The sequence below is a fragment of the Corvus kubaryi genome, unplaced genomic scaffold (assembly GCF_017639235.1).
Source record: "Corvus kubaryi isolate FWS band 111438036 unplaced genomic scaffold, C.kubaryi_AGA036_p1.0 37382, whole genome shotgun sequence".
NCBI classification, from domain to species: domain Eukaryota; kingdom Metazoa; phylum Chordata; class Aves; order Passeriformes; family Corvidae; genus Corvus; species Corvus kubaryi.
The window spans coordinates 5255269-5276975 of NW_024581124.1; the positions used below are offsets into that span (position 1 = coordinate 5255269).

A 21707-nucleotide genomic window follows, 5' to 3' on the forward strand; every position below is an offset into this window, starting at 1 on the left:
TTTAATACTTTTATACTCCTGATCTAGAATTCTGCGTGAACCCAGACCGTGTGTGTGAAATGAAGTTAATTCCTGCTCTCCTCCATGTGCTTTGCTTTTGGAAGGTATTTCCAGTGCCAGCCCAAGTACGGCCTGTTCGCCCCGGTGCACAAGGTGACCAAGATCGGCTTCCCCTCCACGACGCCGGCCAAAGCCAAGCCCGCGGTGCGCAAGGTGCTGCCGACGCCCACGGCCCTGAAGCGCAGCCCCAGCGCCTCGTCCCTGAGCTCGCTGAGCTCGGTGGCCTCCTCCGTAAGCAGCAAGCCCAGCCGCACAGGACTCGTAAGCTGCTTTTTCCATCGCATGCTTCCCCTTCCCAGCCCTGAGCCCGCCCGAGCTCGGCTCGCGCAAACGGGGACTAGAGCAGATCGTGGGCAGAGCACACCGTACGTTTCATTGTGCTTGTCTTCATTCGAAGCATGCATGAAGGAAAGAAATGTTAGCTAGCCCTGGAGAGCAGCTGAATGTTTGAATATTTAATTCAGGCTAACAGAGTGATTGCAATAAGAAAGGGGCTTAAGGACACCGACAAATTTCTCTGGCTGCAGTCCCCATTTAATTCATTGTCACTACCTCTGTCATATAAGGTTCATGTCTGAGGATCTGGTGTGCACTGAAGCTTCCAGAGATCACGCTTGTTTTATTTAAGCAGGAAGCTTCACGTTGGCTAAAATGTTAAAAATTTCCTTTTGCTGCTCAAGAGATGAGTCAGCTGAGAAATGCAGCAGGAGCAATTTCCAAGTCTCTGCTGACAAGAAGCCTCTTTCTTTCCTTTTAGATTTGGTTTTAATCTTATGAATTCATAAAGGCTGAGTGCAGTGGCTCAGGTGAAATCTAACACAGTACTAATTCCACCTAATACACTTACTATGGATTCTTTTGAAGTTGCTCTGTTACGTAAATGTCCTAATCTGCAGCAGTAAAACAGAAATCTGAGATGGCTGAATTTTGAGAAGTCTCTTTTATGGCAATTGAAAATATAGAAATAATTGGATTTTTCCACAGTCACCCTAGATGTTTCCTTTTTTTTTTTTCAAACCAAAGTCCATTGATAGATCTGATTAGGAAGAGGTGACTCCCAGTGATGTGGAACAGGTTCCCTGTCCCACTGACCAGCAGGTGCCCAGAGAGGTGACTTACCCTGGTCCTGCAGAACTGAAGCAGATTAACAGAGGTCAGCAGTCGGTCAGGGCACCAGGGTTAATACCTGACCACAAAAAGGATTTTTATTTGGCACAAACAGTGGGACTTCATTCCTTAATCCATTCTGGAAGTTGCACTTGCAGCTGCAGAGTGCCCTCTAGTTTGGGATCCCAGCATTAACACATGGAGCCAAATGCTTTATTCCATGTGCTGTGATCCCCCAAGTTACATCTTGTGAATGTCTAAAATGTATTTGCTTATTTTGTTGTGTCCCGGGGATTTTGTATGATTTAGGCCATAAAATACAAAGCTGCTGTAATCCATTATTTCTGGAATTAAAATTCCAGCTTTCTTCCTACTCTTTTTCTCAGGCAGCGTGAACATTTGGTGGCCATCCAAGTTAAAAGGATTGTCCAAATAATTCTGAGACTTTTTCTTTAAAAGTTAAGCTGCTGGGGAAACGAGATTTCCTGTAATCAGTTTTGACACAGCAGACTTTTCATACTTCAGTTTCTAGGAAAACTAAAACTTTTCTGGGAATTGCTGGACTCTCACATCAACTGCTCAGTTGTTCAGGGCTGCTTCTATTTTCTTTTACCTGGTAACTAGAGGCACGATGTTTTTGGCTTGCTGGAAAGCTGCCTTTCTTTTTTTAATGCAAAAAGATGCTTAGGAACATCCTGAGCCAGCCTTTGTGTGAGTCTCCACCTTCAACTGAGGCCTTTTATTTTAACTTCATCCCTCCTGCCTCCTCCTGTGCCTGCTGCTCATTACAGGGCTCTGACCACACGTGTTGGCCACTGTTAAATTCTGGAAAATGAAGTAATTTAAGTGTAAAAGGAGAAGGTACAGTAGGTCACAGAAAGCATTTGCTTTACTAACCCTGTGTTTGTGGAGTCTGGAGATAGCCCCTGTTTTTTTTTTCACTTGGTGCAGGATGATTTTTAACACATTTATTTTGTGAAGTTGACAGAAACCTCTTCTCGGTATGCAAGAAAAATTTCGGGCACCACAGCCCTCCAGGAGGCCCTGAAGGAGAAGCAGCAGCACATTGAGCAGCTCCTGGCAGAAAGGGACCTGGAGAGGGCAGAAGTTGCAAAAGCAACAAGTCACGTAGGGGAGATAGAGCAGGAATTGGCTCTGGTTCGCGATGGGCACGACCGGGTAAGAGAGTTACTGTTCTTTTGAAACAGAGTTAACACAATGGACTTAACCTCTGCAATGATGTTTTCTTACTATAAAGGACTGGGAGTAAGATGTGGTGTGCTAAAAGTAAAATAATCCATACCTGTGAGATCTCCCTTGTGGGATCTTTGGCTTGATGATATACCAGATCTACTGAATTTAACTCATTTTTGTTGAACTTCACTACAGTCTTTGATCATATACATATTTGATAACGTTCCTGTCACTTGGCCCATCACTTCGCCAAATTGTAGTTACTGAGGTACAGATACATAACTTGGAAAAAATTCATGTATTTCCCAGCTTAGTAGATTTTGGTTTTATTCCTCTTCCTGATTAGCACGTGCTGGAGATGGAGGCAAAAATGGACCAGCTCCGAGCCATGGTGGAGGCAGCTGATAGGGAGAAAGTGGAGCTCCTCAATCAGCTTGAGGAAGAGAAAAGGTAACCCCAAACTGTCCTCACTAATGTAATGAATGTTCTTGTTGTGCTGCCCTTGTGCATCTTGCTGTTCATCCTGACTCCAGACATGTTTCTCAGTGCTGGAGTTTTGATGCAACGTGACATCTTGAAGGCCTGTGGATTCTTTGGATGTGTCCTGAATTTCTGACTGTTTCCTACATGAATGGTAGAATATATAGAATGGGAGATCAAACTGCTCATTTAGGTCACGCCAGATCATGCAGAAGGGTGAAAAAAGGAGAGAATCAATGATGATTTAAAAGGTTTTAATACAAAATACCCTCTTCAGAGCTGCAGGAATACTGATGCCTTGCTTGGTCAGTGGTAGTGTTTTAAGGACAGCAGTTTTCTGTCCCTCTGATGCTTTCTGTGAGAGGTTTCTCCCTAATGTTCCTGGCAGTTTGCTGGTACAATGGGAATGTTGTCACTGTCATTCTGATTTCCACTGAAAAGTGAGCTCGAAAGCATTTTCTTCCAAAGTTACCTGAATTTTAATGAGTTCTCCCCACAGGAAAGTTGAAGACCTTCAGTTCCGTGTGGAAGAAGAATCCATTACCAAAGGAGACCTAGAGGTAAAATATCTCCAGCTTTGTAATGAGGATATCCAGGAGGGCACAGAAAGGCAGGAATCATTAAAAGATACAATCCTGGTCCAGCCACATGAAAATGATACCCAATTCTGCAGTCCTTGAGTAAGCCAATTGTCCCCAAAATTGCAGGATTGCACCCCAAATTCAGTTACACACTTCAGCAAAGGCTGTGCAGTGGCTGTAGTTACTTAGAGAAATTAATTCATAGGAAATTCTGTCTTTTGCTGTTAAAGGTAAACACTAAGAGAAAAAAAATAGTTTTGAAATTACAAAATTGCAAGTTAATATTTATGCCTTTGAAAATGAATATTGAAGTCTAGTTCTGTTTGATCCATTTTTTGATTAATTTCTGTGCTTCCCTTAGGGAAGGTTGATTAATGAAGAGTGTTTTGTCCTCAGAGTTTGCACATAAAATCTAAATAGCAATTAATGTGTGCAGCTTTTATCTATTGTTTATATAACCATAATGTTGGGCTACAGCACACTGTGTTACTACATAATCACAATAGAAGATATTTAGGGAGGGATTGCTCTCAGGTATTTGAATACTGCCAGTTTTTATCCCAAAATTGCAATTAATAAGCAAGATACTTTTAGTTGTTCTACTCTGTTGTCTAATCAGAAAGATATCAGAACTTCTTGCACAGCATAAAGTACAACCTTAGTTAACTGTGTTGCTGTAAAGCATTTGTGATTTAAGTGCTAGCCTTATGAAAAATACTCATTTCATGTAACATTTCTTTTATTTTAGTCTTCCATTCATTTTAAGATACCTATCTAGACTCATCATAGAATGCTCCTTTTATTGTTTAGTCCATGGAAATACTTCAGGTTTTTATTTTCTGTTAAATCAGTCGATAGTCATGGCAAACCATCCTAAAGACTCTGGTTTGTCAAGCTGCTTAACTTGGGGGTGTAAACTGAATTCAAGCTGATGAAATGTCTCCTGTTGTTTGTATTGGAATGGTAGTGCTGAGACTGCAGGTGAAACATTTTTGTTTGTTTGTTTTTTTAATTTTACTGATAGCGAAAGAGGCAGATTTCGGAAGACCCAGAAAATGTAAGAGGGCACTTAAATGTGCAGAGACATCCCGTGTTAACAGATTGTGTGCAGAAAATGCTTATACTGATTCACTAACTGCATAATCTGTTATTGAGACATTGACTCTGGTATTTGTGTGCATGTTGCTTTCAGAGCAATTACAACATTTCTTGGAAAGAATGTGTGTAATGACTAAACGTGGTAATCCCCATTAACTGCAGACAGGTCCAGGGTGTCATTAGAATTCTTTGGGGTCAAAACCTTTGCAACTCACTGAAGAGTCTAGGAGCTTGTAGAACATGACTGACCAGCATCCTGAAGTGGCCTTAATTTAAATGTAGGGTTTTAGCAGTTTTCTTCACAAAATCCTGCCTGCTCTCCTACAAGATCCTGCTGCTGTTCAATAGATGATGATTTTTCTGAGGGGAAAAATCTGTCTGTTCTTCATCTCCCCGTATTTTTTCCTTTTTTCTGTATGAAATGCTAAAGGGAGAGATGATTAAAACCATCTGAACAATTACTGGGCAAAGCTGTCTGATTTTATGGAACTTCATGTAGCTCCTCTTCAAATTATGTAGGAAAAATGTGTTACTTGATAATAGAAATGGCCTTGCAAGATGTTTAAGGAGCCCTCTTGCTTCCCCAGCTCAGAATAGTAAAATTTTAAAGGTAAATTTATCCCAGGCTGCCTCCTCTGCTGCATCCCCAGCCAAGACAGGAAGTTCTCAAGACTAGAACTGGTTTTCCTGCTGTGCATCCTTAGGGGTTCTCTTTGCAGAGATCTCTCAGGGATCTGGGTCTCCTCCAGTCTCCCTGTCAGGTTGATGCTTTGTTAGAAATAAATCTGCATGTTCCCTTCCTTTCTCTTGTTTTGTGCACTCCTTCTTTGATCCCATCTTTTCTCCTGACTTCCCTGTTCTAATTTTTCCATTAAAATGGACATCTTCACTCTCCCGAGGAGAGTTTCCAGGCTGATGCTCCCTGATCCCGGTGGTGTCCTGTGATTGTATCCCAGCACAAGGGGACTGGAGGGCATCTTCCCCCATCCATAGAACTGATGGTCAGGATTTATGGCCTCAGCACAATTTCACAGTTTGATGGAGAATGTCACAGGCAGGTTTATTCTGGAGTGAAAGAGTAGCCAGAATACACAAGTGCTGGAAAGAGCTGATGTCCAGCCTCTGAAGTTTGGGTGGAATTCTTGGAGGTTCAAGGCAGAGTAAGAATCCTGTTTCCACATCATTTCCCTAATTGTAAAGCTTTGGAGAAGGGGAAGGTGATTCCTTTGGTTTTGTTGTCTGTTTCTTTTTTTCCTGCTCTTCTTTTCCATCCAAGTTAAGATTTACAATCAAATTCTTTTCTTATTTTTGGGGTACTCTCTCTTCTCTGTTCACTGTGCTCTGGGGTTCCTCAAAGAGAACCGTAATCAGTAAGAATTTCTCTCTACATCATCAGGAGAGAAATTCGAGCAGTTCAAAATTTTGCAGTGATTTTTACCTCGGGGAATCTGGAACCTGTCCCTTGGAAATCAGATTTGATTAAAGGATAAGCTCTCATGCTCTGAATGGGGAAAAAGGTGTCAAGCAAAGATCTCTGGAGTATTATTTTTTAATCTTTTATTTCCATTTTGGCAGGATTTTAACTTACTTGCCTTTGTAGTGTGTAAGAGATGGGATTTAAAACAACCCAGTAATCAGTGATGGTCTGTCTGATCTTAGGAATAGTAAAATGCTGTCTATAAAATTCATGATCAGAGGCTTTGGGTTTTATGTAGCATAGAAAAACTTAAGGTTGCATATTCCGAAGGCACACAGGGACAATTCTGCAACCACGAGGTTTGGGATTTCTTGGTTTTCAGTAGATCCCCTTGGTGAGTTAGAGCAGCTAAGGTATGAATTTCCAGTTTTTAAAGCCAATTGTTTTTCATACTTACAATTTGGTTGTGGATCAAAGCTAATACTGACCTGTGTCAGAGAGAAAACTGAATTGTAGGCACTTATTAAATAGTTATTTCTCTTAGAACACTTAATTCCGTTTTCAAAAGCTGTGGGCAGGAAAAAGAATAATCTGTGTTCTGGTGGGGCATTTTTCCCTGTTATACCCTGAAGATCTTCCACTGAGAGAGAAACAGACCTGCCATGGAATTTCAAAACATCGACAAATCTAAAAAGCAACTTTTAAACATTTGTGGACCAAGGAACTCCATAGTAACACAGCCAGCTGTTTAAAAAATTAGCCCCCTTGGATGTCTGGATGCTTTTGGGAAGGAAGATAACTTGCTGCTGCCAAAAGGAATTCTGCATTTGGAGAAGTAGACAAGAAGCTCATCTCCATCTTTGTATTTCTCTTTCATTTTTTTCTCTTCCCTACTTCAGAGGTGCAGGTCAGGTTTGAACTACCTGCTGGACTTTCCCTGCATCTCCCAAACTTCAGGCTCTCTTGCAGGCCTCAGGGAGTATCTGGATATCAAGACAGAATACCAAATATCCTGTGTTCTTGCTAAAAATTCTCTTAGGAAGCAAAAGGCAGGAGGTACCTGCTCACTTCTGTTCATCTGTGTCCTGCTTCTCTTTAGGAACCTGTTAGAATTCCAAAGATCTCACTTTTTTCCTACTTCCACACATTGTTCAATATATTTAGACTTCAGTAACTGCAGAGCAACCAGGCTGATTCACTTTTTTAATCTGGTTTTGAGGAATCTTGTTGCTTGCTTCCTCCCTGAAAGAGGAGAAGAGGGGAAAAAAAGAGGAACGTTTTGGAGTTACAGACAACCATTCTCTTTCTGTTTCTGTTCAAATAATTCAAACCGTAGTGACAAGTGAACCTTCATGTTCCCAGGTCTTGGCCAGAAGCATTTTTATGGCTGAGACTTAGAGACAGCTACTATCAAAAAAAGAAAGTTAAAGTTTTGATTTGTCACATGAGCTTCAGTGGAGAATTTTTGTCCCCTTGTTAGTAAGTAAATTTTTTCTAAACTAAGCTGAACACATTAAAGGAAAAAGGTAGTGGGATGACAAGGAGAGGGACTTACCATCCTGTTAGAACAGGTAGAGACATATATGCACATATTTATATTTTTGACATAACTATTCTAATTTGTGCTGAAAACTTCATGTACTGATAAATAACTTCTACTCAGCTGCATGAAACTTTTTTTTGGTTCATATTTCTCCGTTTGCTATTTATTTATTTATTTATTTATTTTACACATTTTATTTAATTTTTACATGCCCATCCATTCACACCTTCAGCCCATCTTCCTCATCCATAGCATTTCCCTGTCCATTTTCCCCCCCTTGCATCCTCTCTGCTCACCTGTTAGAAGGCTCTGGCAGCACGGCCTGCATGTGGCTCCTCCTCTTGTGCTGGCATGTGATGGTGGCACCGTTGTGTTCTCTTCCTCTCCCTCTCCACTAACAGACGCAGACCAAACTGGAGCATGCCCGCATTAAGGAGCTTGAACAGAGCCTGCTCTTTGAAAAGACCAAAGCTGACAAACTCCAGAGGGAGTTAGAAGACACTAGGGTAATGGTTTTCCCTGTTTGAATAACGAGCCTGATCTGTGTTGTGGAAGATTTCTGATGGCACGATGCTTGGGGTGACACGTGCTGGAACAGGTCCTTGCTCCTGTCATAGCCAGAGCTGGAACACTGTAAAAAATTAGCATTAATTTTGAGCTTCCATGGGGTGTGTGTGTGTGCCAGGACATGTGACTCGTTGAAGAACTCAGGTAAGATGTCTTCACACTGCAAAAGTAATCCTTGGATCCAAAAGTAGCAAGATGGGACTGTGAGTTGACATAAAAGAACATTCAGTAGCTCATTTTAAAAGTTAGCAGAGTTCATTAAACCCAAAAAAAAAAAGATTGAACTTGCCAGTCCTTTTAACACAGACTTAGTATTTAGGGCCTGGTTTTTGAGGTCTTCAGTAGCTGCTGTACTACTTCCTTTGCTAAATCATAGTTTGCAGTGGCTTTCTAGCTCTTTTTTTCTCACCAATGACATAATCTTTTAATGGATATCCCAGTAATTAGTAATGCTGGTGCCTGTCAGAATATAACTGACATACTTTGTTCCAAGTCAGAAGTTCAAGAGATGACAGTACTTAAAAGAGGGAAAAACAATAAAAAAAAATATATATATGCACACACATATATTCATGCTCACACACGGGGATTTTCTTGAAGTTGAGATGGGACGAATAAAAAACCCAGGATAAATATAAAACCAATACTATAATATGTAATAAGTGCTTTTAAAGAGCAGCTGCAGGTAAGTAATATCTTGTCCTGGAGGTCGAAACAGTAACTTCCTAATTAGAATTAATTCTGGGAGCTTTGCTGTAGCGCAAACTGCTCCAACAGTCAGTGAAAAGCTCAGATAGTGTGAGGACACTTTTTCAGAGAGAATGGAGCTGGTATAGAAGGAATTTCAGAGGATTTGTAGGTTAAAAATGTGTTTGTCATTTTCTCTGACAGTATTGTAGCTGGTGTGAGAGGAGTTTGGAAGGAATTATTTCAACAAAGACCTCAAGGTTCTCCATTCTTTCCCAGTCTGCTTTAAAATGGTTCTGAGGAACCTTTTGTTAATCATTGATAATATCCATCAGGGTGGTTTGTAAGATCTTTGGCAAGTTATTTCTAGATAATATCAGAAGAATGAATTTTAGTAAATTCTACATTTATAGACAAAACAAGATGCCTGTGATACACAATGAAATTGTGGACATTTTTCCCTTTTTGAAGCAATTTGCAATGCTCGGTGGAAGCTTTTCAGCAAGGCCAAGAGTGTCTTTGTGTTAAATGTATCTTTCATAATTATTCTTTTCTTAAAATGCTGTTGATCGTAGGTGGCGACAGTGTCAGAAAAGTCCCGGATCATGGAGCTGGAGAGGGACCTGGCACTGAGGGTGAAGGAAGTGGCTGAGCTCCGAGGGAGGTTGGATTCCAGCAAACACATCGATGATGTGGACACTTCTCTTTCCTTGCTACAAGAAATCAGTTCTTTGCAAGAAAAAATGGCAGCAGCTGGCAAAGAACATCAGAATGAGATTAATTCGTTGAAAGAGAAGTTTGGCCTTAGTGAGGAAGCCTTGCAGAAAGAGATCAAGTCCCTTTCAGCCTCAAATGAGAGAATGGCAAAAGAAAATGAATCCTTGAAAACCAAGCTTGACCACGCCAACAAAGAGAATTCCGACGTTATAGAGCTGTGGAAGTCCAAGCTGGAATCTGCAATCGCCTCCCATCAGCAAGCAATGGAAGAGCTGAAAGTTTCTTTCAGCAAAGGTGTTGGGGCTCAGACGGCAGAATTCGCAGAGTTAAAGACTCAGATTGAGAAGATGAAATTAGACTATGAAAATGAAATGTCAAACTTAAAACTGAAGCAGGAAAATGAGAGATCTCATCACTTGAAAGAGATCGAGTCGCTGAAAGCAAAACTGGTGGCAGTCGTGGAGGAGAAAGAGCAAAACCTGGAAAGCCTGAAGACCAAAATGGAAAGTGTGGAAGATCAGCATCTAGTAGAAATGGAAGACACTTTAAACAAATTGCAGGAAGCTGAGATAAAGGTAAAGGAGCTAGAGGTACTGCAAGCCAAGTACAATGAACAAACCAAAGTTATTGATAGTCTTACACCACAGATCAAAGCTGCTGAAGAAAAGCTTTTGGACCTTGCTGCACTTGAGAAAGCCAATTCTGAAGGTAAATTGGAAATCGAGAAACTTAGCAAGCAGCTTGAGGCAGCTGAGAAACAAATTCAGACATTAGAGACTGAAAAGGTTGATGGAATTAGCCAGGTTTGTATCAACATCCATCCTTTTCGTTTTCTTTTGCTTTTATTTTACATTTGTACCATTTTAATCTGCTATGGAAAATACATCACAGAAAAACCAAGTTTTACTGAATGGGTATCTTGGGACCATCTGAGGAGGTTGAGAGGAGCATTAACTGGGTCGTGTCTCAACAGGTTTCTGGTGCTCCACCTGCACCAATAAGCAAAAGGAAAAAAATCCTTCTGCACTTCCTTGCTGCAGATTTGGGCATGTCTGTGCTGAAATCTTCCTGTTATGGAAAAGTTACTTTGTTGGCTTGTTTGGGAGAAGAATCCACACATCCTAAGGTTTTAACCTTTGGGAATAGATAAAGGGACTTGGGGCTTGGTGGGGAAATATTTCCTTCATTACCTTTCCCCTCCTCTGACAAGGTGATGGAAGAGGCTGTTAAAAGAAAGCACAGAAAATCCTGGTGGAACTTTTCCTTAAGCCCAGGCTCTGCAGGGATGTTGCTGGCACTGTTTCACTGCACTTTGGAACCACAGAGTGCAACTCGATCCAGGATTTTCCTTGGGTTTGGATGAAACACCTCTTTAAAGCTGATGGTAGTGAAGAGTAGAAGGAAAATAACTGGAAAGAGCTTTCCTAAACCCTTCACAGGTGGTTCCAAGATATCAGATTTCTACCTCTGACTCTCTTTTCGAGATCACACTGGGTTTCTGCACTACCCCTGGGTGTGGTACAGAGCCCTTGGAAAGGTTCCCTCCCCGTGGATGTGTCTTGATCTGATCGGCCAATTGAAGCACAAATCAATCAGTTCAAAAATACCAAACGAAAAAGAACCAAAACTGATTGAACTAATGCTGGAACTTGTTCGAAACTTTAAATGGACTCAAAAATGTCTGCCATTAAATAATGTATTCACCATTAATGCCAAAATAACTACATTTTAATTATTTCAAATCTATTCCAAGATGCAATTAGTGCTGTGATGTATGTAATCATCAGTGGAAATCAGCTTCACGCAGTTAACCCATCATGGTTTTTTCTTCATTTTTTTTAATTTTTCATCTTAGAGTGATTTTAATATTACAGTTATTTCTTTCAGATTCACCTTTTAATTTTTCTAATTTTTCATTCATGTTTGTCATTTTATTTTACTCCATTTTATCACCTCTGTTAGGCCAGTAATCTGGCCAAAGAACTGCAGGGCAAAGAGCAAAAGCTTCTTGACCTTGAGAAAAACTTGAGTGCAGTAAATCAAGTTAAAGATTCTTTGGAAAAGGAACTTCAAATTTTGGTGAGTAATACCCAAAAATTTTGACTTTACTCTTTGGATTTTGGGTTTCATGGTGAGAGTGTAATGGAAATCTGTGGATCAACTCTGAGCAAAGCCTTCCAAAGGTGTTTTACTCATGGAGGGAAGGGAAGGGGTTCATGGCTAATGAGATCTCTCTCAATAAAAAGATCATTTCACCTGAGTGCTGTGTTATCAGGTGTTATGTCTAAATAGAACTCATCTATTTATGGATTGCAGATAAAATTAAACCAAATCAAAAGCAGCAGCAGTTTAAATTTAGACTGCTCATTAAGGAACACTTAATGGCTCTTTATGGTAGCTGTGGTACCAACTAATGCTTGCTACACACTTCTTAAAATGGTTTTTCAAGACATTTCTCATTTAAATAAATTTCCAAATACTCTGTTGTTGGGTGGGGTTTCCCTGAGGAACTACACTGGCATTAGTAACAAAACAGTGGGAATTTTGGTCTTTCCACGGCCAGTAGTAAATACTCAGAGTTGGTGGAAGAGCCTCACTTGCCTTCCTCAAAATCCTCCCTTTTCTTCACTGTTTGGCATCAATTCCTGCTGGTAAAGCTGGAAAACACTGCTAGGAGATGGCTCACAGGGTTGCAGGTGTCCCCTGTGCAGCCTGGGAGCAGCAGGGATAGAGACCCCAGATTCTTGTTTCCTACCCTGGGCTCTGTGGCAGCTGAAGGAGGAGTTACTTTAAATGCTGAGGTGCTTGCAGCTAAGGCAAGGGAAGATCTTGCTATATGTTGCTGAATACATCTGTGCCAACCTGTAACTCAGAAATTTGAGATCTGTTTATGTTAGGAGCGAAAACTATTTTATTTTGTACATGAAAAATACCTAATATAAATTCAGTGGTTGAATTGTACTGTTATTACCAAACCTTACCTTAAGTTTTTATCAATTTTTCAGAAAGAAAAGTTTAGTAGTGCAGCTGATGAAGCAGAGAATGTTCAACAAGCTATGCAAGGTATGTGCTGCTAAAATAAACAGAGAACTAAAAAGCTGCAGAAATGAAATGCCAACAAAATGGGTTTTTTAAACACTTTCAAGCCTGATGGTACAGCAGCTTCAGTGGCTGTGGAAAGGATGGGATCACTTGCAGCCTCTCTGAAGGGTAACATCCCTTGCAAGTAGATGGAATTGTCTGCATCTAAGTAGTTACTAACTTTATTTTCCAAATTTTACTTGCCTAGAAACGGTGAAAAAACTGAACCAAAAAGAAGAGCAGTTTGCACTCATGTCTTCAGAACTGGAGCAGCTCAAGTCTAGTTTGACTGGTAAGGAAGGGATGAAATTGAGTGTTTTGGAAATGCATCAGCTGTGTGCTCTGGTGTGGCTCCTGTAGCCTGTAGGAGGCTTTGCTGTGCCTTTCTCCTTGTACATCTCTGTGTAAAACCAGTGTAGAGGGAAGTCAAGCACGATTTGTGCCCTGAAGCAAACCTTGCCTGGCGTTGTTGGCATGGGAGAAGTGATCCCAAGGGCTGCCCTTGCCCCTGGCAGTTCCTGCCCTGGCCTGAGCCATTTTTTCACTGTAGCTTCGTGTTGCCTTCATTATTCATTTTCTGTTGCTCTGCTGTACAGCTGATGAGTGGTTTCACCTGCAAGACCTGCAGCTCTCTTCCTCCTCTGCTTCCTTCCCCTCTGAGACAGCAGAACTTGTACCCACTTCTCATGGTCTGAAGTGAATCACTTCTGAAACAAAGGGCTCGTGGCTAGCTGCTCTTCACTGTTAAGATTAAGAGTCCTTAATCTTTTGCTGCAGTTACCAGTTCAATCTATCATCATTTTTCATTTTAAAGGGGTGATCTGTGAGGTCTGTAGCATCAGTATTGCTGTTTCTAGTTCTTTACAATCCTCTAGCTGTTCTGTGCATACCCTTCCTCTTAAATTTACAGCTTAACAACCTTTGTTTTGCTCAGAGATGGAGAGGAAACTGAGGGAGCGAGAAGAGAGGGAGCAGCAGCTGATGGAAGCAAAAGCCAAACTTGAAAATGACATTGCAGAGATCATTAAGTCATCAGGAGACAGCTCTGCCCAGCTCACAAGAATGAACGATGAGCTGAGGTTAAAAGAAAGGTATTTCATCACTGTCAGAGCATTGTCACATCAAAACTCCTCTCCCATGCTCCCAGCTTCTCATTTTATTTTTCTGTAAATATCTGAACAAGATGGTCCTGAGTGTCACATTGATATGACAAGTGAACTTATTCTAGCAAACTAAATCAATCTAAACAGTCTCCTGGGAGTGATTTGAAGAGCATCCAACATTGATAATTCCAAAATTCTTATGTAATGTGCTTCTCATTGCCCAGAGTAAATGACCTCTTGAATAATCCAGACTGTTGTGATTGTGCTTCATGATTATTTGATTACCTGATCAGCTCCATTTATTTGGATATATAAAAGACTTGGGTCACATTTTTGTGAGAGAAAATGTGGGGGTTTTTCCAAATAAAAATTGTGTGTACAATAGTTGTTCTTCACCCTTACAAAACCCCAGATGGGGAGCAAAGTTACTTGGTCTTCCCTGTGTATATTGAATTTAGCAGAACACTCTCTATCTGTTAAACAATTAAATCTCTTTCTAAATGCTAGGTCAGAATATAGAACTTCAGCACAATCTTGGCTCTTTCATCTCTGTGCTTGTGGTGCTGTCAGCAGAAAGTGATGTTCTTTCATTTGGTCTTTCCAGGCAGTTGGAGCAAATACAACTCGAGCTTACAAAAGCAAATGAAAAGGCTGCTCAGCTTGAGAAAAACGTGGAGCAGACAACACAGAAAGCTGAGCAGAGTCAGCAGGAAACCCTCAAGATTCATCAAGCAGAACTGAAAAGTCTGCAGGATCAATTAACAGACATGGTAAGAACAACTTTTAAAGCCCTCAAACTGCAGAATATTGTCCCACTGCTGCTAGAACTGAGTTTTGCTGTTTTATCTTCCACCAGAAAAAGGAGATTGAGACCAGCCAACATCAGTACAAAGATCTTCAGGCCAAGTATCAAAAAGAAACTTCCGAGCTAGTGGCTAAACACGATGCAGATATCCAAGGGTTTAAGCAGAACCTGCTGGATGCAGAAGAGGCACTGAAAAGTGCCCAGAGGAAAAACAACGAGCTGGAGGCACAGGCTGAGGAGCTGCAGAAACAAGCAGAGCAGGCCAGAGTAAGTGGCTTTTGTCACTCTGCATGCGACTTAAAGTTTAAATTTTCTGTCTCAGTGACTTGTTTTCTCTCTGCTTCAGCCTTTCATAGCCAGATTTTTGCAGTGTTTCTGTTTTGAACTTTTCCACGGTATGTGGATTTGGGTTAGGGAGGAGAAGCCCACAGGACAAACTAGTTGTTAGTTCTTTTCTAGATTACACAAGATTTGATGAGAGACAGTTCTTTGATACCAGTTAACATTTTATGTTCGTAGATATCTGGCTCAGCACAGCCAGCTGGAGCCAGATGTCATTCCCTGGTTTTTTATATATGCTTGATTTTAAGATGCATTGTGAACCACTTCATTTAGAAGTGCTACACACCTTTTGGTTTGTAGTATGATCTGCAGCTATTTAATGTGTAGCTGGACTTCAGCAATTTTGATTTTTCCTCCTGTTTCCTTGACATTACTGCTTGCTTTCATCCCTCATCAATTATTTGCTACAATCTTTGCTGTATGATTTAGCAAATTATTTCGTGTATAAATTGACACACAATATTGACACCACTGATGTGGTGTTTTGAATTAAGGGGTTATGACAATATATTTTTGATAGAATCATGAGGAGAATTATCTATGGGTGAAATTGAGAATTGGAAGTCAGCGTCTAATAGAACTCCTTACATTTTAATTCATTTAGAGTCTCATGAAATCATTCTGTGGCTCTTCTTTTGAATAATTTACAGTCAGTCAGTTTATTGAGAATAGTTTTATAAATTACATGAAATTTGGATGGAGGAAACATTAAACCATGATTTTTTAACACTATTTAGCCACCAAAACCTTTTCTTGTGGATGACGGGTGTTCTGTAATGTAATGGGGGTGTCTGTCAGCAGCTGAGTTCACACAGGGACTGTGTGTCAGTGTATACACTTTTAAAACTTAAATTACAGTTGCTCTATTTGCCCTTAAAGCCCATTTCTCATTCATCTGCTTGACTTGATTTTTGTTTTCCCTTCTCCCTGACTTTATTTCTTTAGTCCTTAAGCTCTGTGTTAGCCTCATCCAGAAAAGAAATCGAACAAATGTCAGACAAGATGAGGGCTTTGATATCAGAAAAAGAGACTTTGGCACAGGAGGGGAAAACTTTAAAATTAGAGAGAGGTCCCTTGTTATCAAAACTTAAAGAATTGGAATCAAAGATTTTGTTAATGCAACAAGACCAAGAAGAACTGAAGGCAGAAAATAAAAGAATCCTAAAGCAGAAGGAAGAAGCTGAGGCCAAAAGCCAGCAGGAGAGCACAGAAAAGGGAGCATTGGTTTCTGAGCAAAGCAAATTACTCTCTGAACTTGAGGCAGTGCAGGCAAGGCTGCTGAAGGCAGCTCAGGAAAATGAAGCTCTGCAGTCCTTGGAGTTCACCTTGTTCCAACAGCTGGAAGAACTTCAGGCCAGCAAAGATGCCATGGATGTGGCATGTCAGAAACATGTCAAAGAATGGGAAGAGCTGGAGAATTATCAGAAGAGACTTTTGAAAGAGAAAGATGCAGTCATAAAAGACAAAGATGATGTTATCCAGAAGCTGGGAAGTTCCTGTGAGGCCCTGGCCAGTGACCAAAGGGAGCTTCAGCAACAAGTGTTAGCTCTGGCTGCAGAGAGAGATTCAGCCCTAGGGGAGCTCTTGGCTCTTCAAGACAGGCATGAAGCCCTGGAAAAGGAGCTGGGCAGGGTCTTGCAGAACCTGCAGGAAGAGAAGGAGATGCTCCTCAAAGGCACAGAAGAGCTGCAAGTGAGTTTAGACAATGCAGTCAGTGAAAACCAAGTGTTAAAAGTGAGAGAGGAAAAGATGCAAACACAGCTTACCAAAGTGATGGAAGACACTGTGGAGATGGAGAATTCCCTTGGGAGTCTCACTTGTCTTCTGGAGGAAGTGAAAGCCTCAAGAGAGACACTCAGTTTGAAATGTAATCAGTTACTTCGAGAGAAAGAGGCTCTTTCTTCATCAGAACAGAGGCTTTTGGCTGAAAGGGAGCAACTTCTCAATGAAAACAAGGCAATTGCTGAGAAGCTTGCGAAGGCCTCAGCAGATGTTGAGCTTTGTGAGAGAGTCTGTGCTGAGAACATGAACAAACTGACCTTGGAAAAGGAATCTGTCCTTCAGAAGTCGTTGCAGTTTGAAAAGCATAATGAAGCTCTTCTCCAAGAGAAGAAGGAATTGGAGACAAAATACTTGGAGCTTCTTGATGAAAACAAATCTTGCGCAAAGGCAATTTCTGATCTGAAGAGAGAACGTGAGCTGGACCTCTCGTCCAAGAATGCTCTGGCTCAAGAGAATGCCACACTCCAAGATTCCATTGAAGCCCTGAAGGGAGAACTAAGTAAGAAGACTGTAGAAAATCAAGAGTTGATGGCCTGTAAATGTGACCTTTCCAATCTTCTGAAGGAGGCCCAGGATGCCAAAAGAGCATTAGAAGGTGAGCTGGCTGCTGCATCACACACCGAGCAGGTCCTGTCGTCTTCCTTGGCGACCTGCTCCTTTGCCAGGGAGATGCTGACCAGGGAGAGGGATGAGCTGCAGGAGAAGTGTCAGAAATTAAACAGGGAGGTTGCTCTTATGAAAGAAAACTTAACCTTAGAAAAGGAAGCTCGAAAACTGGACGAGGAATCGTTTCTGTTGGGACATAGGGAACTTCAAAGGAACATCAGCTGCTTAGAAAAGAAGGTAGAAGAGCTGAGAGAGAAAAGTGAGGAATTTCTGGCTGAGAAAAAACTTCTAGTTCAGGAGAAAGAAAAATCTGAGATGAAGCTGGTGGAAATAATGAAAGAGAAAGAAACTCTCTGTGCAGAGAAAGAGCAGCTCACTTGCAGCATGGAGAGACTGAAGGGTGACTTTGCTTCCTTATCCAGCTCAGCAGCAGAATTCCAGGGCCTGCACGGCTCAATCTCCAAGAAGATGGATGAGCTCAAACACGAGATGGAGCTGATGGAAGAGGAGGAAATGGAGTTGCTTCAGGAACTGGACAGCCTGAGGGATAAGCAGGAAAGTGTGGTCGTCAGTAAGGAGGGAACAGTGAATGAGAAGGGGAAATTCTCCCGGGATTATTACAAACTGTGTGAGGAAGTTAAACTTTTAGAACAAGCTAATAGTGACCTCTCAGGCAAATTGCTGGAGTCTCAGGGCCAAAATCAGATGCTGCAGGAGCAAATGAACAATCTGATTTTGAAAGTAAAAGAACTTGAGACTCTCCAGACCCAAGCAGTAGTGCAAAAACCAGAGGTATTGAAATTCATAGTTAAAAGTCAAGTCTGGGGCTGATTCTACTAATCGTGAGCACTAACCCCTGATTTCCTCTCTGCACTTCACTGCACACTCATAACACACTGCAGTTGTGGGCTCTCTCAATATGGTACTTGGGGGTTGTTGCAAGTTGCAGCTGTGAGTCTGAAGGACACTTAAGAATTTTTTTAAATAATATTTTTAACTACAAAAGCCTCTGTTGTCGCTGAATGTTGCAAGAAAACAACATGAACTGTGAATAAAAGGAAGTTGTGTTCCCTGAATCTGGTAGAAGACATTGAGCAGCTCCTTCTGGTGAAGGGTTCTGCACCTTAAAACCTAAAGTAGTAATAGATAAGGTTTTAGATTGGATCTTTGTGCAATTTTATGTTCGATTGCAGCAAACTACAAACCTGAGTTACTCCAAAAAATACAAAAGAATGTGCTGCTCCTGTAAATGTAATTGGATAAAAGCAGTGTTAGAGACTGGGAAAGACACTGACAATTCTGATGTTCTTTTTATTCACAGAAGTGTTTTGTATTCACCACCAACAAATTCTGTATAAAATACTTTGATTTTCAGTTTGTGTGGCTTGAAGCCCAGAAGATCCCATTGAATGCAAATTGGAATCAAGATATCCTATAGATTACACCTGCCTAAGTATTTTAATATCTTTGTGAAGTGTTTCCTTTATGAGGCCATAATGAACAATACTGAAATAATGCAATAATTGGCTTTATCTCTAATTCCATTATTTTCCAAATTTTTGAGTTTTTGTAATTCCATATTTTCTGAAAATATACCAGGCTGTTGGAAGTGAATATTTGTTGAATTACTACTGCCTAAAGAGGTGAGAGGTCTGAGAGCAGTCACAGTGGTGATAATGAGAAATCCAGGAATTAAAATAGAGGGAATTCCTCAGTGGTGACATGAGCATGAGGTTATGATCTGTTTCTGCATGGAATTGGATCTTCTCTTGTTCACTTCATTTTATACTTTATGCAGCTTCAAAATGCAAATAAATTCCCAGCTGAAGTCCTTACTTGACTGGGAAGCAGCTGACAAACCATGGAGCTCTGCATAAAGTATTGATGTTTTGCTGTCAGAGTTCCCGTTGGTACTAATTGGGGTTTTTTTCCCCACCTCCCTTTATATCCAGGTGGCCAAACTGGCAGAAGATGTTTTCCAGGCAGTGGAGCAGGTGACCAAGGAGAAGGATGCCATTCACAAAGAAAAGATTGAAACTTTGGCCTCTTTAGAGAACTCCAGACAGACAAACGAGAAGCTGCAGAATGAAGTAATCACATTAAATGCTTTTCTGTGAAAAGTTTTGCCTGGTTTGTGAGAGCAACTGTTGAATTATAGAGAATTGGATTAGGCAGGAGAGGATTCTGTCATTTTCCCCTGTGAAAAATTACTGGATGAGTGCAGAGTGATGGAAAATGCACGTGGTTTTATGGTCAGGATTATTTTGTATTTTGCACGTGGTGTCAGTCCAAGGTGCAGCAGTTCCTGTTGGGATCTGTTCCCAGGCTGTGTCTTCCCACCACTCTGTGCTGCTCCAGGGCCTGTGGAAGGGAAGGATGCCCTCACCCCTTGGTCTTCTGCAGCTCCCATAGCACTGGGAGTGAACAGCTGGGCTGCCCTAAGTGCTGGAACGGGAGCGATTTCCAGCAGGATCTGCCAGCTCGAGAATTAGAAGTGGTGACGTTCATATGGGAGGGGTTCCCTTTCTGGATTAAAAAAATCCACAAGGTCCTGTAATGCCATGAGAATGGCTGCAGATTATCTGTTATGTAATATACTGTGGGGCTGGATGCAAGCAAATCAGGTCCATGAGCTCGTGGTGTTACCATGGGGGACACAAGCTCAGGAAAACCATGTCCAAGGTTTGTCCCATGCAACAAGATCTCTGCAAGGAATTCATTTCCTGTGGGTGCAGGCACAGCATTCAGCCCTCCTAAGTCAGAAAATAAGGTATGGAAAGCAGAATTTATGAGTTATCTTAGAGGAATAAAGATCAAGGGAGCAGCTGATTTTAGCAACAAGCTTTGCATTTAAAGAACAAATAATGCTCTGAGTGCTGCAGCAGTTAATGGAGCTGAGGTGCTTTGGGCTTTACCTTGGGGTGTTGACACCAGATTCCTGGAAACTGCTCTCCAGTGGACTTGGAATTCTTTGTGCTGCTCTATTTGAATGCAGAATGTCTCATAAAATTTGTTGTTGGACAAACACGTCAGTCCAGACAGGCTGGGTTAATTTAGGGGCTAAAGATGGAAAAGGAGGAGCTCAAGCCCCCATTTGGCTGAGTATTGTTTCCTGAGAACAGTGTGGTTTCATTGGTGTAATGAGGGGTTTTTTTCTCTTTAAGTTGGACATGCTTAAACAAAACAACCTGAAAAATGAAGAGGAACTTAATAAATCAAAAGAGCTTCTAAATCTGGAGAACAAGAAAGTGGAAGAACTTAAAAAAGAATTGTAAGTATTTCAGTGTTAAATCTGTTCATTTTTGTGGGCACATGTACCTTTGATTTTTTTTTTTTTTAAATTGTCTTTCAGCACCTTTCTGGTATCCTCACTTATAAAGCAGATATTAGCTCAAAATTAAATGTGTGGCATGTGCAAAACTTGACATCAGAATGTTGCTACTAAATTGCTGAAGGGAACTGAAGCAAATCCTTGGAGCATAGTTTGAAATAATTTGTTTGGTGGAGGGTTCTGCACCTGAGGGCACGAGATGATATTAAAATCTTTATTAGAAGAGAATTCTGTTTGATTTAATTACAAGTACACTTGGAGTGTTAAGTGGCTTTGTTCATAGAATATTTGATTCTGCTTTTATTTTTCATTGATGGCTTTATGAAGTTTATCTCTGTGTCCCTACTGTGTATTTATTCCTAACTGGTACAAACCAAATCCTATATATGGAACGTAAAACTCAAGTTAATTGTTGGTTATTGGAGCTGCTTCACTGGAGAAACAATATTTTACATACTACAGACTCACGTTGTGTAACATTGGACACAAACAAATAAACTGAGAGCATTTGATATAAAGTAATTTTCCCTGTGGAATCTCATTGTAGCAAAGCTTTTGCTGTGCCACAGGGAATAAAGATCCCAGTTATTGCTGCTCTGCCAGTGGCTGCACATCCCCAGCTCTCAGAGGTGCCATGCATTAAACCACAGACCTCTTTCCACCTGCGCTCCAAGAGGAATTTCTTGGCTCATGGGGTGAGAGCTGGAATCTCGCTGACAGCTTAAGAGCAGCTTTGACTAATTATTATTATTGTAGTTCCATTTGTCATTTTGTGACAGCTCTGAGCCACTGACAGCTCCGAGGTGACACTGGGACACAAGGGCCACCAGCTCACAGAATTCAGTGTCTGGCTGTGACTGGCAGTTTGTGCTGGTGGCTTTGGAAAACCTCGGTGATTGCATAGACCCCTTTGAGAAAAGCAGGATTTCTTTCCAGGAGCAATTCCTGCCTCAGTGCTTGTGGGAAATGCCAGAGCAAGTGATTGCTGGTTGCTCTAATGAAGGGATGAGTAGACTCTGATATTGTGGAAAGGCAGCAGATACTGGGCTGTAATTTGCCAGGCAGAAATTATTTATAGGAGATGCTGCCTTGAAAATCTCCAGCACCAAATCAAGCACCTCAGTTCCCAGGACCCTGATCACTCTGGAGAGGTTAATTCTGTTATTTCTTAGACTGTTGCTGAACGTGGTCTCTGATTATCAGAGC

General features: G+C 41.2%; 1 protein-coding gene across 12 annotated transcripts in view; it reads left to right on the top strand.

Annotated features, from left to right (window-relative positions):
* Nucleotides 1–21707, top strand: part of CLIP1 (CAP-Gly domain containing linker protein 1) — a 61839-nt gene that overhangs the window by 26211 nt on the left and 13921 nt on the right. For 4 of the 12 annotated variants that reach the window (XM_042035072.1, XM_042035076.1, XM_042035073.1 and 1 more), the window contains exons 5-19: nucleotides 105–321; nucleotides 2149–2346; nucleotides 2708–2811; nucleotides 3341–3401; nucleotides 4447–4479; nucleotides 7882–7986; nucleotides 9310–10254; nucleotides 11414–11530; nucleotides 12457–12514; nucleotides 12741–12824; nucleotides 13467–13623; nucleotides 14240–14405; nucleotides 14492–14707; nucleotides 19123–19260; nucleotides 20335–20441. In XM_042035072.1, coding sequence (XP_041891006.1) covers nucleotides 105–321; nucleotides 2149–2346; nucleotides 2708–2811; nucleotides 3341–3401; nucleotides 4447–4479; nucleotides 7882–7986; nucleotides 9310–10254; nucleotides 11414–11530; nucleotides 12457–12514; nucleotides 12741–12824; nucleotides 13467–13623; nucleotides 14240–14405; nucleotides 14492–14707; nucleotides 19123–19260; nucleotides 20335–20441 — 2706 coding nt within the window. Of the gene's footprint in view, nucleotides 1–104; nucleotides 322–2148; nucleotides 2347–2707; nucleotides 2812–3340; nucleotides 3402–4446; nucleotides 4480–7881; nucleotides 7987–9309; nucleotides 10255–11413; nucleotides 11531–12456; nucleotides 12515–12740; nucleotides 12825–13466; nucleotides 13624–14239; nucleotides 14406–14491; nucleotides 14708–15727; nucleotides 17945–19122; nucleotides 19261–20334; nucleotides 20442–21707 lie in introns of all 12 variants that reach the window. The other 8 variants (XM_042035077.1, XM_042035078.1, XM_042035080.1 and 5 more) reach the window with 6 other exon arrangements.